Source organism: Schistocerca americana, chromosome 7 (genome assembly GCF_021461395.2).
Source record: "Schistocerca americana isolate TAMUIC-IGC-003095 chromosome 7, iqSchAmer2.1, whole genome shotgun sequence".
In the NCBI taxonomy this organism is placed as follows: Eukaryota; Metazoa; Arthropoda; class Insecta; order Orthoptera; family Acrididae; genus Schistocerca; species Schistocerca americana.
Window position 1 is genome coordinate 631,077,142 of NC_060125.1, and position 13,394 is coordinate 631,090,535.

General features: G+C 46.0%; 1 protein-coding gene across 1 annotated transcript in view; it reads right to left on the reverse strand.

Moving 5' to 3' along the window:
* Nucleotides 1-13,394, reverse strand: part of LOC124623156 (myrosinase 1-like) — a 61,806-nt gene that overhangs the window by 22,425 nt on the left and 25,987 nt on the right. Inside the window, exons 4-5 of the mRNA XM_047148947.1 lie at nucleotides 11,810-11,932; nucleotides 3,812-3,992 (exon numbers count right to left, since the gene is read on the reverse strand). Coding sequence (XP_047004903.1) covers nucleotides 3,812-3,992; nucleotides 11,810-11,932 — 304 coding nt within the window. The remainder of the gene's footprint in view (nucleotides 1-3,811; nucleotides 3,993-11,809; nucleotides 11,933-13,394) is intronic.

Here is a 13,394-nt window from a genome sequence, read left to right on the forward strand (position 1 = left end):
AACAGAGGATGACACGCGTAAAGCTGAAATACTAAACACCTTTTTCCAAAGCTGTTTCACAGAGGAAGACCGCACTGCAGTTCCTTCTCTAAATCCTCGCACAAACGAAAAAATGGCTGACATCGAAATAAGTGTCCAAGGAATAGAAAAGCAACTGGAATCACTCAATAGAGGAAAGTCCACTGGACCTGACGGGATACCAATTCGATTCTACACAGAGTACGCGAAAGAACTTGCCCCCCTTCTAACAGCCGTGTACCGCAAGTCTCTAGAGGAACGGAGGGTTCCAAATGATTGGAAAAGAGCACAGATAGTCCCAGTCTTCAAGAAGGGTCGTCGAGCAGATGCGCAAAACTATAGACCTATATCTCTTACGTCGATCTCCTGTAGAATTTTAGAACATGTTTTTTGCTTGCGTATCATGTCATTTCTGGAAACCCAGAATCTACTATGTAGGAATCAACATGGATTCCGGAAACAGCGATCGTGTGAGACCCAACTCGCCTTATTTGTTCATGAGACCCAGAAAATATTAGATACAGGCTCCCAGGTAGATGCTATTTTTCTTGACTTCCGGAAGGCGTTCGATACAGTTCCGCACTGTCGCCTGATAAACAAAGTAAGAGCCTACGGAATATCAGACCAGCTGTGTGGCTGGATTGAAGAGTTTTTAGCAAACAGAACACAGCATGTTGTTATCAATGGAGAGACGTCTACAGACGTTAAAGTAACCTCTGGCGTGCCACAGGGGAGTGTTATGGAACCATTGCTTTTCACAATATATATAAATGACTTAGTAGATAGTGTCGGAAGTTCCATGCGGCTTTTCGCGGATGATGCTGTAGTATACAGAGAAGTTGCTGCATTAGAAAATTGTAGCGAAATGCAGGAAGATCTGCAGCGGATAGGCACTTGGTGCAGGGAGTGGCAACTGACCCTTAACATAGACAAATGTAATGTATTGCGAATACATAGAAAGAAGGATCCTTTATTGTATGATTATATGATAGCGGAACAAACACTGGTAGCAGTTACTTCTGTAAAATATCTGGGAGTATGCGTACGGAACGATTTGAAGTGGAATGATCATATAAAACTAATTGTTGGTAAGGCGGGTACCAGGTTGAGATTCATTGGGAGAGTGCTTAGAAAATGTAGTCCATCAACAAAGGAGGTGGCTTACAAAACACTCGTTCGACCTATACTTGAGTATTGCTCATCAGTGTGGGATCCGTACCAGGTCGGGTTGACGGAGGAGGTAGAGAAGATCCAAAGAAGAGCGGCGCGTTTCGTCACTGGGTTATTTGGTAACCGTGATAGCGTTACGGAGATGTTTAATAAACTCAAGTGGCAGACTCTGCAAGAGAGGCGCTCTGCATCGCGTTGTAGCTTGCTCGCCAGGTTTCGAGAGGGTGCGTTTCTGGATGAGGTATCGAATATATTGCTTCCCCCTACTTATACTTCCCGAGGAGATCACGAATGTAAAATTAGAGAGATTAGAGCGCGCACGGAGGCTTTCAGACAGTCGTTCTTCCCGCGAACCATACGCGACTGGAACAGGAAAGGGAGGTAATGACAGTGGCACGTAAAGTGCCCTCCGCCACACACCGTTGGGTGGCTTGCGGAGTATCAATGTAGATGTAGATGTAGATCTGCGTTCGAGCCGCAAACGTGGCCGACCACAGGGCGATCGAGGTCGCAGTGGCCGACCACATCGTCGACGCGCCGCCGGCGCGTGAGAAGGCACCTTCCGTAGGAAGGATGAAGACGACCGAGGCACTCCTCAGGGGGTTACCTTGGTGCTGTGACGAGGCAGCGGTCCGGGAAGGGCTGCTGTGAGCCGGGTTCGGTAATGCAGCCGCGAGGTTGCACAACCGGACCAACAGGAAGAGGGCGCCGCTCTATGCCCCCCGTGCAAACGGCCGACGGCGGGAGCGACATCTTCGACTTGCGGAAGTTGCTGGGCTTCCCGGTGACGACAGAGGCTCTCCCGACCGCCACGGACCCCCAGCCCCAGTGCTTCAGGTGCCAGGGCGGGGGCCATGTTGCGAAGTATTGCCGCAACGCGGCGCGGTGCGTCAAGTGCTCAGGTGAGCACGACAGCCGCGCCTGCGACGGCGGCAGCAACGCTCTGCCGACTTGTGTCCGGTGTGGCGGCCCGCACGTCGCCAGTTGGCGCGGTTGTGCAGCTTTCTCAAGCCGCAACCATGCCGGGGGCGGCGAAGCGGCCGCGGCCGCACCGACGCAGCGGCAGATGAGGGACGGCGCAGTAGCAGATCCACCTGCCAGGGGCAGGGACGACCGCTCGGAAACGGGCAGCCAGGACGCAGCTCGCTCTCCCGTGAAGAAATGTGACCTCGAACTCGGCACCGCCGTGAAGGGGGCCACAGCAGCCCTCAAAGCCGTCATGGCGGCGGAGAGGGCTGCCTTCGCAGCCGCCGTGGCTGCAGAGAAGGAAGAGGCCTTGAGGCAACTGCGAGCAGTCTTCGCCCAAGGCCTCAGCGCAGTCGCACCTGCGAACACTTCTCCTGCGACCTCGCAGAAGGACGTTCGTGCGCCTATCCCAGCGGCTGCCCCAGCAGCACCGCAGGTGAAAGGTGCAAAGAAGACAACCGCCGCCCCAGCGGAACCGGTGGCGACGCCGACCGCTGCGGGAGCGGCCATCATCGCGCCAGCGAGGGCGAACGGCATACATTTCTCCGACGCTGAAGCGGCGCAGCTCACTGAACAAGCGGAGCGGCTCGAAGCTGCAATGCAGAAGTCCTCCGCCGTGCAGTAGAGGAGGACGCCGAACGGTAGCCGATCGCCGCCGTTCTGCACCAGCCTGATGAAGCTGCACCAAGTCACCGACGACAAGGCGCAGCAGAGGGCCTAACAGCAACGCATGCGTTGCCGCGCCGGACTCTTACATTACAGGGAGTAAGCCACTGCGGCCGGCCCAGGAGACTACAAGCGAGCCCAGCCGCAGCACCGGACTGACCCAGCTAACGACCACGCAGCACATAGGTAACGATGCACGATACCTCACGCTAACCACCCTTCACCTTGCATGCTCTGTCGCAGCTAGCAAGCCGCTACTGCCCTTACTACCCGTCCTACTGTCGCAGAGGCCTTGGCACTTTTTTTCCTCTGCCCTTACAAACGCTACCCTTCGATCGTTTTCGACCACTTCCATCTCCTGATGGACCATGTTAATGAGTAGTCTTACCCAGACGCATAGATAACATCACAGCCCGCATCCTGTGACGCCTGATTCAAAAACTAACATGTTATACGGAGGTGACAGTAGAACTTTTGGTTTGGTCACCACGTTGGTGTGGGCATAGAGGGGCCCCATCCTTCAAAAAAAAAAACCAGCACGCCATCGACTGATGCTGCCCAGTACGCCACTAAAGCTCCCTTGCTACCTCTGAGAGAATTACACTGTCATCAGCTGACCTTAAAATTTTATATCTCTTCTTCGTGAAGCCAGTCGTTCAAATACCTAACTTCCTGAACTTGCCCAATGCATAGCTTCCAAAACATGGGACATACAACCTTGTCTTACTCCTGTCTCAATTAATTTTCTAACGCGCTTAATTTTAATTATCTTTTCATGGCCCAGTTGTTGAAGCGCACTGAACGTATCTTTCATGTATAACACGGACCGAAGGATTTTCGTATGTACATTTATGCGGACATTTTCCTTTTTTATGATTGAGGAATCTCCACCTCCTCTTTCCACTTAAAAGTACTTCTCTAACTAATAAAGTTGAAAGATGTTGTGTAAGAGAAGCCAGTAACAGTTATAGATAGTGGCTGTCGGGCTCACCCCTCTGCTTGAAGCGGAAGCTCAGGTCGTAGAGCCGGTAGACGCGCGCGTGCGCCAGCAGGATCGTCTTGGCCATCAGGTAGTCTGCGATGCCCGAGGAGTTGGCAGCAGGAGCTGACGACGCTCCCGAGTAGCCCTTGGAGAACATGTTGGGCTCGTTGAAGGTCAGCCACAGCTTCACCTGTGGAAGAAATAATATCATTCCATCCAGTTCCCCATTATAGTTTGCCTAAATATACACAGGGTGATCCATTGATAGCGACCGGCCTAAATATCTCACGAAATAAGCATCAAACGAAACAACTACAAATAACGAAACTTGTCTAGCTTGAAGGGGGAAACCAGCTGGCGCTATGGTTGGCCAGCTAGATGGCGCTGCCAAAGGTCAAACGGATATCAACTGTGGTTTTTTTTTTAAATAGGAACCCCAATTTTTTACTACATATTCATGTAGTACCTAAAGAAATATGAATGTTTTAGTTGGACCACTTTTTTCGCTTTGTGATAGATGGCGGTGTAATAGTCACAAACATAAAAGTATGTCGTATCACGCAACATTCCGCCAGTGCGGACGGTATTTGCTTCGTGATACATTACCCGTGTTAAAATGGACCGTTTACCAATTGCGGGAAAGGTCGATATCGTGTTGATGTATGGCTATTGTGGTCAAAATGCCCATCGGGCGTGTACTATGTATGCTGCTCGGTGCCCTGGACGACATCATCCAAGTGTCCGCACCGTTCGCCGGATAGTTACGTTATTTAAGGAAACAGGAAGTGTTCAGCCACATGTGAAACCTCAACTACGACCTGCAACAAATGATGATGCCCAAATAGGTGTTTTAGCTGCTGTCGCGGCTAATCCGCACACCAGTAGCAGACAAATTGCGCGAGAATCAGGAATCTCAAAAACGTCGGTGTTGAGAATGCTACACCAACATCGATTGCACCCGTACCTCATTTCAATGCACCAGGAATTGCATGGCAACGAATTTGAACGTCGTGTACAGTTCAGCCACTGGGTACAAGAGAAATTACGGGACGATGACAGATTTTTTGCACGCGTTCTATTTAGCGACGAAATGTCATTAACCAAAGCGGTGAAGCATAATATGCACTATTGGGCAACGGAAAATCCACGATGGCTACGACAAATGGAACATCAGCGACCTTGGCGGGTTAATGTATGGTGAGGCATTATGGGAGGAACGATAATTGCCTCCCATTTTATCGATGGCAATCTAAATGGTGCAATGTATGCTGATTTCCTACGTAATGTTCTACCGATGATACTACAAGATGTTTCACTACGTGACAGAACGGCGATGTACTTCCAACATGACGGATGTCCGCCACATAGCTCGCGTGCGGTTGAAGCGGTATTGAATAGCATATTTCATGACTGGTGGATTGATCGTCGAAGCACCATACCATGCCCGCACGTTCACTGGATCTGACGTCCCCGGATTTCTTTCTGTGGGGAAAGTGGAACGATATTTGCTATCGTGATCCACCGACAACGCCTGACAACATGCGTCAGCGCATTGTCAATGCATATGCGAGCATTACGGAAGGCGAACTACTTGCTGTTGAGAGGAATGTCTTTACACGTATTGCCAAATGCACTGAGGTTGACGGACATCATTTTGAGCATTTATTGCATTAATGTGGTATTAACAGGTAATCATGCTGTAACAGCATGCATGATAAGTTGACAAAGGTACATGTATGAATAGCATATTTCATGACTGGTGGATTGATCATCGAAGCACCATACCATGCCCGCACGTTCACTGGATCTGACGTCCCCGGATTTCTTTCTGTTATTCTTTCTTTCTATTATTATTATTAATACAATATTTTAGAAAGGGGATCGCAAAATTTGGTCAATGTATCGAGGAATTTGTGTTACAAACACATTAATGAGAATTTTTGCGAAAGTAATGAAAAACAAATCGGAAAAAAATTTTAGAACCCAAGAAGAACAATGTGGATTCACGGCTGGAAGATCATGTGTAGACCATATTTTCAAATTACGACAGATTTTGGAGAAACATGAGGAAAAATCAAAAATATATGGGATTAATTTTCATAGATCTAGAAAAAGTGTATGATACTGTTCCAAGAAAATTACTTTGGAGAGCACTACATATGGCAAACATAAACCATTTCTTGATTAAAATAATACAACAGATGTACAAACATAACATTTGCCAAGTAAAAGTTGGTAATAAACTTTCACGGAAATTTAGAACAAGCAAAGGCCTTTTACAGGGCTGTCCCATGTCACCATCATTATTTAAAACCTATATAGATACTTGCCTCAGAACACGGTCTCGTAAATGTAATAGTATGGGATTAGAAATAAGAGATGGAGTTTACCTACATCATTTATTGTTTGCTGGTGATCAAGTAGTCGTAGTGTGATATGGAGAGGATGCTAACTCTATGTGCAATCAACTAGCACTAGCATACAAAACTTGGGGTTTGAAGATTAATTACCAAAAAAGAGAATACTTGACCAATGACTCAGATGAGCTATACATTGAAGGAAAGAAAATCAAAAAGATAAACACTTTATGTTATTTGGGATCCGTTTTAGAAATCGAGGGAACATCAGTGTCAGAAATCAATAAAAGAATTAGCTTCGGACGGAAGGTCATTGGGATGCTTAACTCAGTCTTACGGAGCAGAAATGTAATGAGCAGAACTAAAAAATTAATATAAAAATCCATATTAGAGAGAGTAGTTCTGTATGGAACGGAGACCTGGACAATTAACATGAAGCACATTGAAAAACTACAATCTCTAGAGATGGACTTCTGGAGAAGATGGGCAAGAATCTCCATAAAAGAGAAGATAAGGAACAGCAAAGTAATAAGGAGAATGGAAATAAAAGAAAGAATATATGACGTAATGGGTAGGAAGACATTGCAGTGGTACGGGCATGTACGACGAATGGAGGAAGCCAGAATACCAATAGTGATGCTGGAGTGGGAACCGGAGGGGAGAAGAAGAAGAGGACGACCTATGACCACCTGGCTCCAAAATGTACAGCACACAATGAGGAGAATGGGCGCAGAGGAAGAGGACACACAATATCGAAACAGCTGGAGGAATATTTTGAAAATAAACTTCAGAACGTTTATTGTTTGTACTGTAATTTCCGAGTAAATTATTATGTTGGAGATAAGCCTCTGTAATGAGGAAAAGCTCAAAATAGTAATAAAATAATAATTATTATAATGTGTAGGTTCTACAGCAGTGTAATAGCCATAGTAGTGCAGTAGATACGTACTGTTGTATTCGTTTATTATTGCGATGTGAATATTGAAGCAATTTCATATCTGTTTCAGGAACTACCTACAACTCCGAAAAGATATTTTCGAGAGACACTTAAGCATATGTGATGTGCGAACGATGATGCTCATACATTCGTTTCATCTCATTGTGTCGTATGTTAATGCTAGTATTTGGAAAAAAGTGATTATGTGTAATTTATATGATCAGCTTTGCAGCCGTACAAAATAGTGATAATAGTAATGATCTTTTAAAAATAGGTTTGTTTTGCGACAAACACAACTAAACCCCTTTATTTCTATCCTTCAGAAAAATTACATTTAACCCCTCAGAGTGTAATTACCCCTAGACTGGGAACCACTAACATAGAGAGACCTCAACACAGGACAGAACGGATAGATACTAAAGAAACTTTAGCATTGTCCCAAGGCAGTGTTGTAGGACCATTACTGTTTACATTTTTCAGGGGTCAAAATATGTTCTCACTGTTTGTAGTTCAACAATTTCGAAACAAAATGACTTACTTACTCACCTCACGTGGCGTAACAACTGCATTCGTTGTGCAGCTCGAAACTCGCATCCTGCATGCGCTTGCGATAAGGTGGTACGGCGGACCAGTACCGTGGAAGACGATCGAGTAGGTATTATGGGCCGAGTGTGTTGACATTAGTGAAATTCAAGGTTGTATTAAACTGGTACTGGAAGTAAGTTCGAAGCCAGTGGAACTACTAAAGATATGCAGAGAGCAAGATCTGCTCGACCACAAACCGCGACAACTCATGTGTCCATTGCTGTGATATTGTAAGGTTTCGTCCGATTACCGTAGTAATCTATGAACCAAGGATCATGTGAACGTGAGGTAAACCAGTCAAGTGTTAAGGCGCATTCTGAAGGGGTAAAAGTGGATGGTTACATTACACGCCTGCTAAAGGCGATAACAGAGGACGACTAAGAGTGAAGTACTGAATATCATGAGTGGCTTCAGGTTGAAGATCTATCCCATAGTTTGTAAGGTGCAACGAGGCGCTATTCACATTTTACGGTACTATGAATAGCAACAATTGTGTCCACTGGGTTCCTGGAAATCTTGACGCTGATATAGACAAGGCAGTGAATCTACTGGGCCACAATGTGCGGTGTGGTCTTGTCACTGTGCCGTTTGCTCGGACCCTTCTTCTTCGAGTGTACGATAACTCGTCTGCCATATCTCGATATACTTCACGCAAGGACTTTGCCTGCCAACCAAATCTCTTGTGGTGATGAAATGTTTTACATGCAACGAGATGGAGATTCGATTAACCACCATCGAGATGTGAGGCTGTACTTGGATGACACTACCCCAAAAGTCGGTAGATGGAGGAGATCCTGTTCATTGGGACCTCACTCTCCTGATCTCACACCTACGGAAATCTAGCTGTGACGACGAGTGTTGACGAAAGCCACCTACGTTCAACGAACTACGTGAACAAATTGTAGCGCCATGTGCTGCCACTGAGCAAAATATGCTGGCAGTCGTAGTTAGATCTGCTGTTTTTCGCTGTAGAAGTTGCTGGTGGTCATTTCGAATACGAAACTCTCTCACTGTCAAAACCCGTGACCGTAAGTCAAATTTTTAAGAGAATATATAAACTACCAAACAGTGAAAAATACTTCTGGTCCCCATGTGCGCAATTGATAATGCTCCAGAAACCCCGTGAGGTTGTTTGCTGATGACGCTGTTGTCCGTAGGAAAGTTGCAACGCAAGAAAACTATAGCGAAGTGCAAGCTCTATAAAATATTGAGGATTGCTACAAGGACCGCCAGTTGATCTTGAACGTAAATATATTGGGAAAAGTAACAACTGTAAAACATCTAAGAGCGCGTGTCAGGAGCGATCTGAAGTGTAACTACCTCATAAAGCTAGTTGCTGGAAAAATCATATACTCGGCTGAGATTCGTCAGAATAATCTAAGAAAAAGCGTGATTCTTCAGTTTATCCTGGCGTGTTTCTTGCTCGAAGAGTCCACGGGTATACTGCCGGTTCATAGTGTCCAACGGGCACAATATTTCGGCGATCAGACATGTCGCCATCGTCAGGTGCGCTGACGAACTGAGCTCCTGAGGGCGGGCGGCCGTCTTAAACCCCCTCCCCTTCCGAGGCGTTCTCTCCGCGGTCGGTGAGACGCTGGCGTCGGCGTCTGCGGTGGCGTCGGTGTAATTGGCTCGTCCCCCCTAGTCGCCAGTTCCATTCCTTTGCTGAGCGTCTTTTTAATTACACTCAATGCTGGTTCCCATGCCCTGATGAGGTTGTAGCCACAATCTCGGCTGATGAGTCCGTCTCTGGTACGAATTTAGATAGCCTCTACAACGACGCTGTCCCAGCATTTAGATGTCTGTGCCAGGACCCACTTCGTCATTTTCGGAAAAAGGGGAAAATAGGACGAATATTGAGGAAACACCGAGTAGGAATTGTCTTTTGCCCACCAAATAAAACGCGCGAATTATTCGGAAGTGTCAAAGACGATCTCGGTTTGCGGAAGGCCGGCATATATCTGATTCTGTGTCAATGTGGGAAGACATATATCGGACCGACAGTGCGTACCATCGAATACCGTTGCCGAGAAGATCAGAGGCACACTCGACTTGGGTACCCCAACAAGTCGGCGGTCGCAGAGCACCGTTTGTCCGAAAATCACGTAATGGACTACCAACATACCAGCGTCCTGGCACAGACATCTAAATATTGGGATAGTGTCGTTATAGAGGCTATCTAAATTCGTACGAGAAACGGACTCATCAACCGAGATTGTGGCTACAACCTCAGCAGGGCATGGGAATCTGCATTGAGTCTAATTAAAAAGACGCTCAGCAAAGGAAACTAGGGCGGACGAGGAAATTACACCAATGCCACGATAGACGCTGACACCAGAGTCTCACCGACGCGGAGGGAACGCCTCGGAAGAGGAGGGGCTTTAAGATGGCCGCCCGCCCTCAGGAGCTCAGTTCGTCAGCGCACCTGACGATGGCGACATGTCTGATTGCCAAAATATTGTGCCCGTTGGACACTATGGACCGGCAGTACACCCATGGACTGTTCGAGTAAGAAAAAGTAGTTCATCGACATAGTAGGTAGCTTACAAACCTCTAAGCGGAGAAATGTATTTTAGAAGCTCGTCCTGCAACTGAAGGTTAGGCAACACACATTGCATATGAAAGGTGCAGGGTGCCGATGCTCTGCCACCTCAAGGGGCATAATCAGTTATGAAAGACGCCTTGCGTCACTAGAAAGCCTCAACGAATATTTTGTCTCTAACAAATGTTGTCCTCCAGAATGTGATTTTTCACGCCTAACCGTTTGATGCACAGACTCTGAAACATCCAGTACGTCGGCCATCTTCTATGAAATCACTTCGTGGACTCCTCCATCTAGCACAAACGTCGCACTCCAGTCACATCTACGTCTCCATCTACGGTATGCTCCGCAATCCACCTAACGGTGTGTGGCGGTGAGTACTTCTGGTACCACTAATTAATTCCCCCTTCCCCGTTCCAATCGCTAATGGCGCGTAGCAAGAATGATTCTCGGTAAGCGTCTGTATTACTTCTGATTTCTCTAAATTTCTCATCGTGGTCATTTCGCGATATGCATATGGGCGGAATAATATGTTGTCGGACCTTTTCCCCCAAAGTGCTCTCGAAATTTCACATGTAAAACTCTCCGTAATGTAAAACACCGCTGGCCGTGGTGGCCGAGCGGTTCTAGGCGGTTCAGTCCGGAACCACGCGACTGGTACGGTCGCAGGTTCGAATCTTGCCTCGGGTATGGATGTGTGTGACGTCCTTAGGTTAGTTAGGTTTAAGCAGTTCTAAGTTCTAGGGGACTGATGACCTCAGATGTTAAGTCCCATAGTGCGCAGAGCCATTTGAATCATTTATAAAGCACCTCTCTCGTCACGTCTGGCAACCGAGGCTGCTGGAAACAGTATCTACGATAAAATATCTAGCAGTAACTGTCCAAAGTGGACTGACCACATAATACTGTACAAACAGCAGAGAAGGTAGACGCCAGACAGGTTCATAGAAAGACTCTTAAGGAAATATAATCCTTCCACGAAGGAAGTGGCGTATGTGGCACCGGCTGTTGAGTGTTGTACGACAATAGGGGACTATTGACATGTAATTACCTTTTGTTCAGTTAAGAACGAACGTTTTCAGTTCTGTCTGCGAGAAAGTCTTATATCCAGTCACAAATCTGGTCCGATACTATGCAAGCAGGTGTTTTTGTTTTTCAATAAACGGCAGTGGGGGACGGTGTCAATTGCCTGCAGAGGTCAAGGAATATGGCATAAACCTGGAGCACCGTTGCTACAGCGAAGTGGATCTCATGGAGGAACAGAGCGAGCTGAGTTTCGCAAAATCTCTCCGAAGACGACAATTCACAGACTCCCGCTAGTACACCGTTCAGGCTAAGCGTGAACTTACTTAGAACGTGTACTGAATAAAACGTATTTTTTCAACACGAATGGCTGCCGAAACGAATGAGAATATGGTGACACAAAACGGAATAGGACACCAAAAATATTCAGCATGGCAGTTCACCTAGTGCCAAGTGGCATTCTTCTTTTCTGTTCCACAGACTAACGCGGGGAATAGTAGTTTCTAAGATAACTACTTCCTACTTCCGTGGATGACGCAGGAAGGAGAGAGAAAGCTACTCACCCGGTCTCCGAAGTTCTCGAAGGCGATGCGAGCGTACTCGACGAAGTAGTCTGCCAGTTCGATGTTGGGCCATCCGCCCAGTTTCTGCAGCTCCTGCGGCAGGTCCCAGTGGTACAGCGTGATCTGTGGACAGATGCCGCCATGTTTAATGTCCAATAGTAGGAGACCAAAAACATACGAGACTTGCGAGAACCTCTGCCGCAGCTGGCCGAATGCGTGCCGTCAACTCAGAATATGAGATCAGGTAGCTGTGCCACGCCAAATTCTCGTTAACATTTGTACAGTAGATGACCTAATTGATATAAGTGCCAAAAATATTTTTTTTAAGTGAGCGAAAAAACTGTGCAGCGGTAATAATTTAAGGAAATTCTTTATTTATTACATTATCTGAATTTTCCGCCCTTGCCTGACACACTATGATAATATATTAAAAAGGAAAAGACTTCCTAATTTTCTGCAAAATTATATTTATCTGGTCGCGAACCAAGTCATCTTGCGGTGACAACTGAATGTCGCAAGAACAGATGACAAACATGATGTACTACTTACACTGACGTTGTTTCTAGAGAAGATAAAAAATGACAAAGTGTTACATAGGAAAACATTACAATAATTATATTAACTCAAAAAGGTAGTAAACAAAGTTTTTCTGTGAAGATGACTAGAAATAAGGTGTATTTACAGTCTGAATCTAGTATTTGTAGGGAGTAAAATTGTTTTATTCGCTAAAAATTTCAAGTATAGACGAATGTCCTTTTCCCATGATTCAGACCATGGTAGTCCAGAAGGAAAGAACGGATAAATTCTGTTTGTCTCCCGCTCTAGGCAGTCATTTCTCGTTTCGGAATAAATGCTTCTCTCACTCAAGGAGGTTACTACATTAGCTTCTCTTTTAATAATCGGCTGCTGGATCTTTTTAATAATCGGCTCCTGGATCTTCTTTTGTGATCCGCAACGATGAAGCGTAGTTAAGAACAAGTCTCTGAATGTCCATGTTATTTTCTTGAGAAACTATTAGCCTACGACTTTGTTTCCGCCATTTTGTAAAAGATGGTAGTAAGGGCAAGTGGTGGTGCATGTGGTGGGTCGTGTCATAGAATAAGCTTAGGCATTTGTAAACAGAACGCCATCAAAATTTTGGTCGCTTTGTGATTGCATCATAAAGTTATTCTCGATTTACCATACGAGTTCAGTACTCGTCATTTTTAATTTTCTGCTTTATCATGAAGAAATCTGTGGCTGACGCTCATAAAATGCTGGCTAAGACCGATTGTGAGGCACCTGTTTGTCAAAGAACATGCAGAGAATGGTTTCAAAGCTGCAGTAACGGCGATTTTGACGTCGAATACCGGCGTGGCACTGGGAGAGAGAGGGTTCTCGAAACTACTCCAACTGACCGAAAGAATCGCAGGAGATCTTTATCGAAAGCGTTTGAGCCGAACACTGAAAAACTAACGGCCGCAGTACAGCGATAGGTATTAAAAGGTTATTTTTCAGCATGACAATGCTCGACCCCATGTCGCAAAATATACTTGGAAACGTTGAAATGGAAGATCTAACCGACCCACCTTATTCTCCAGACATT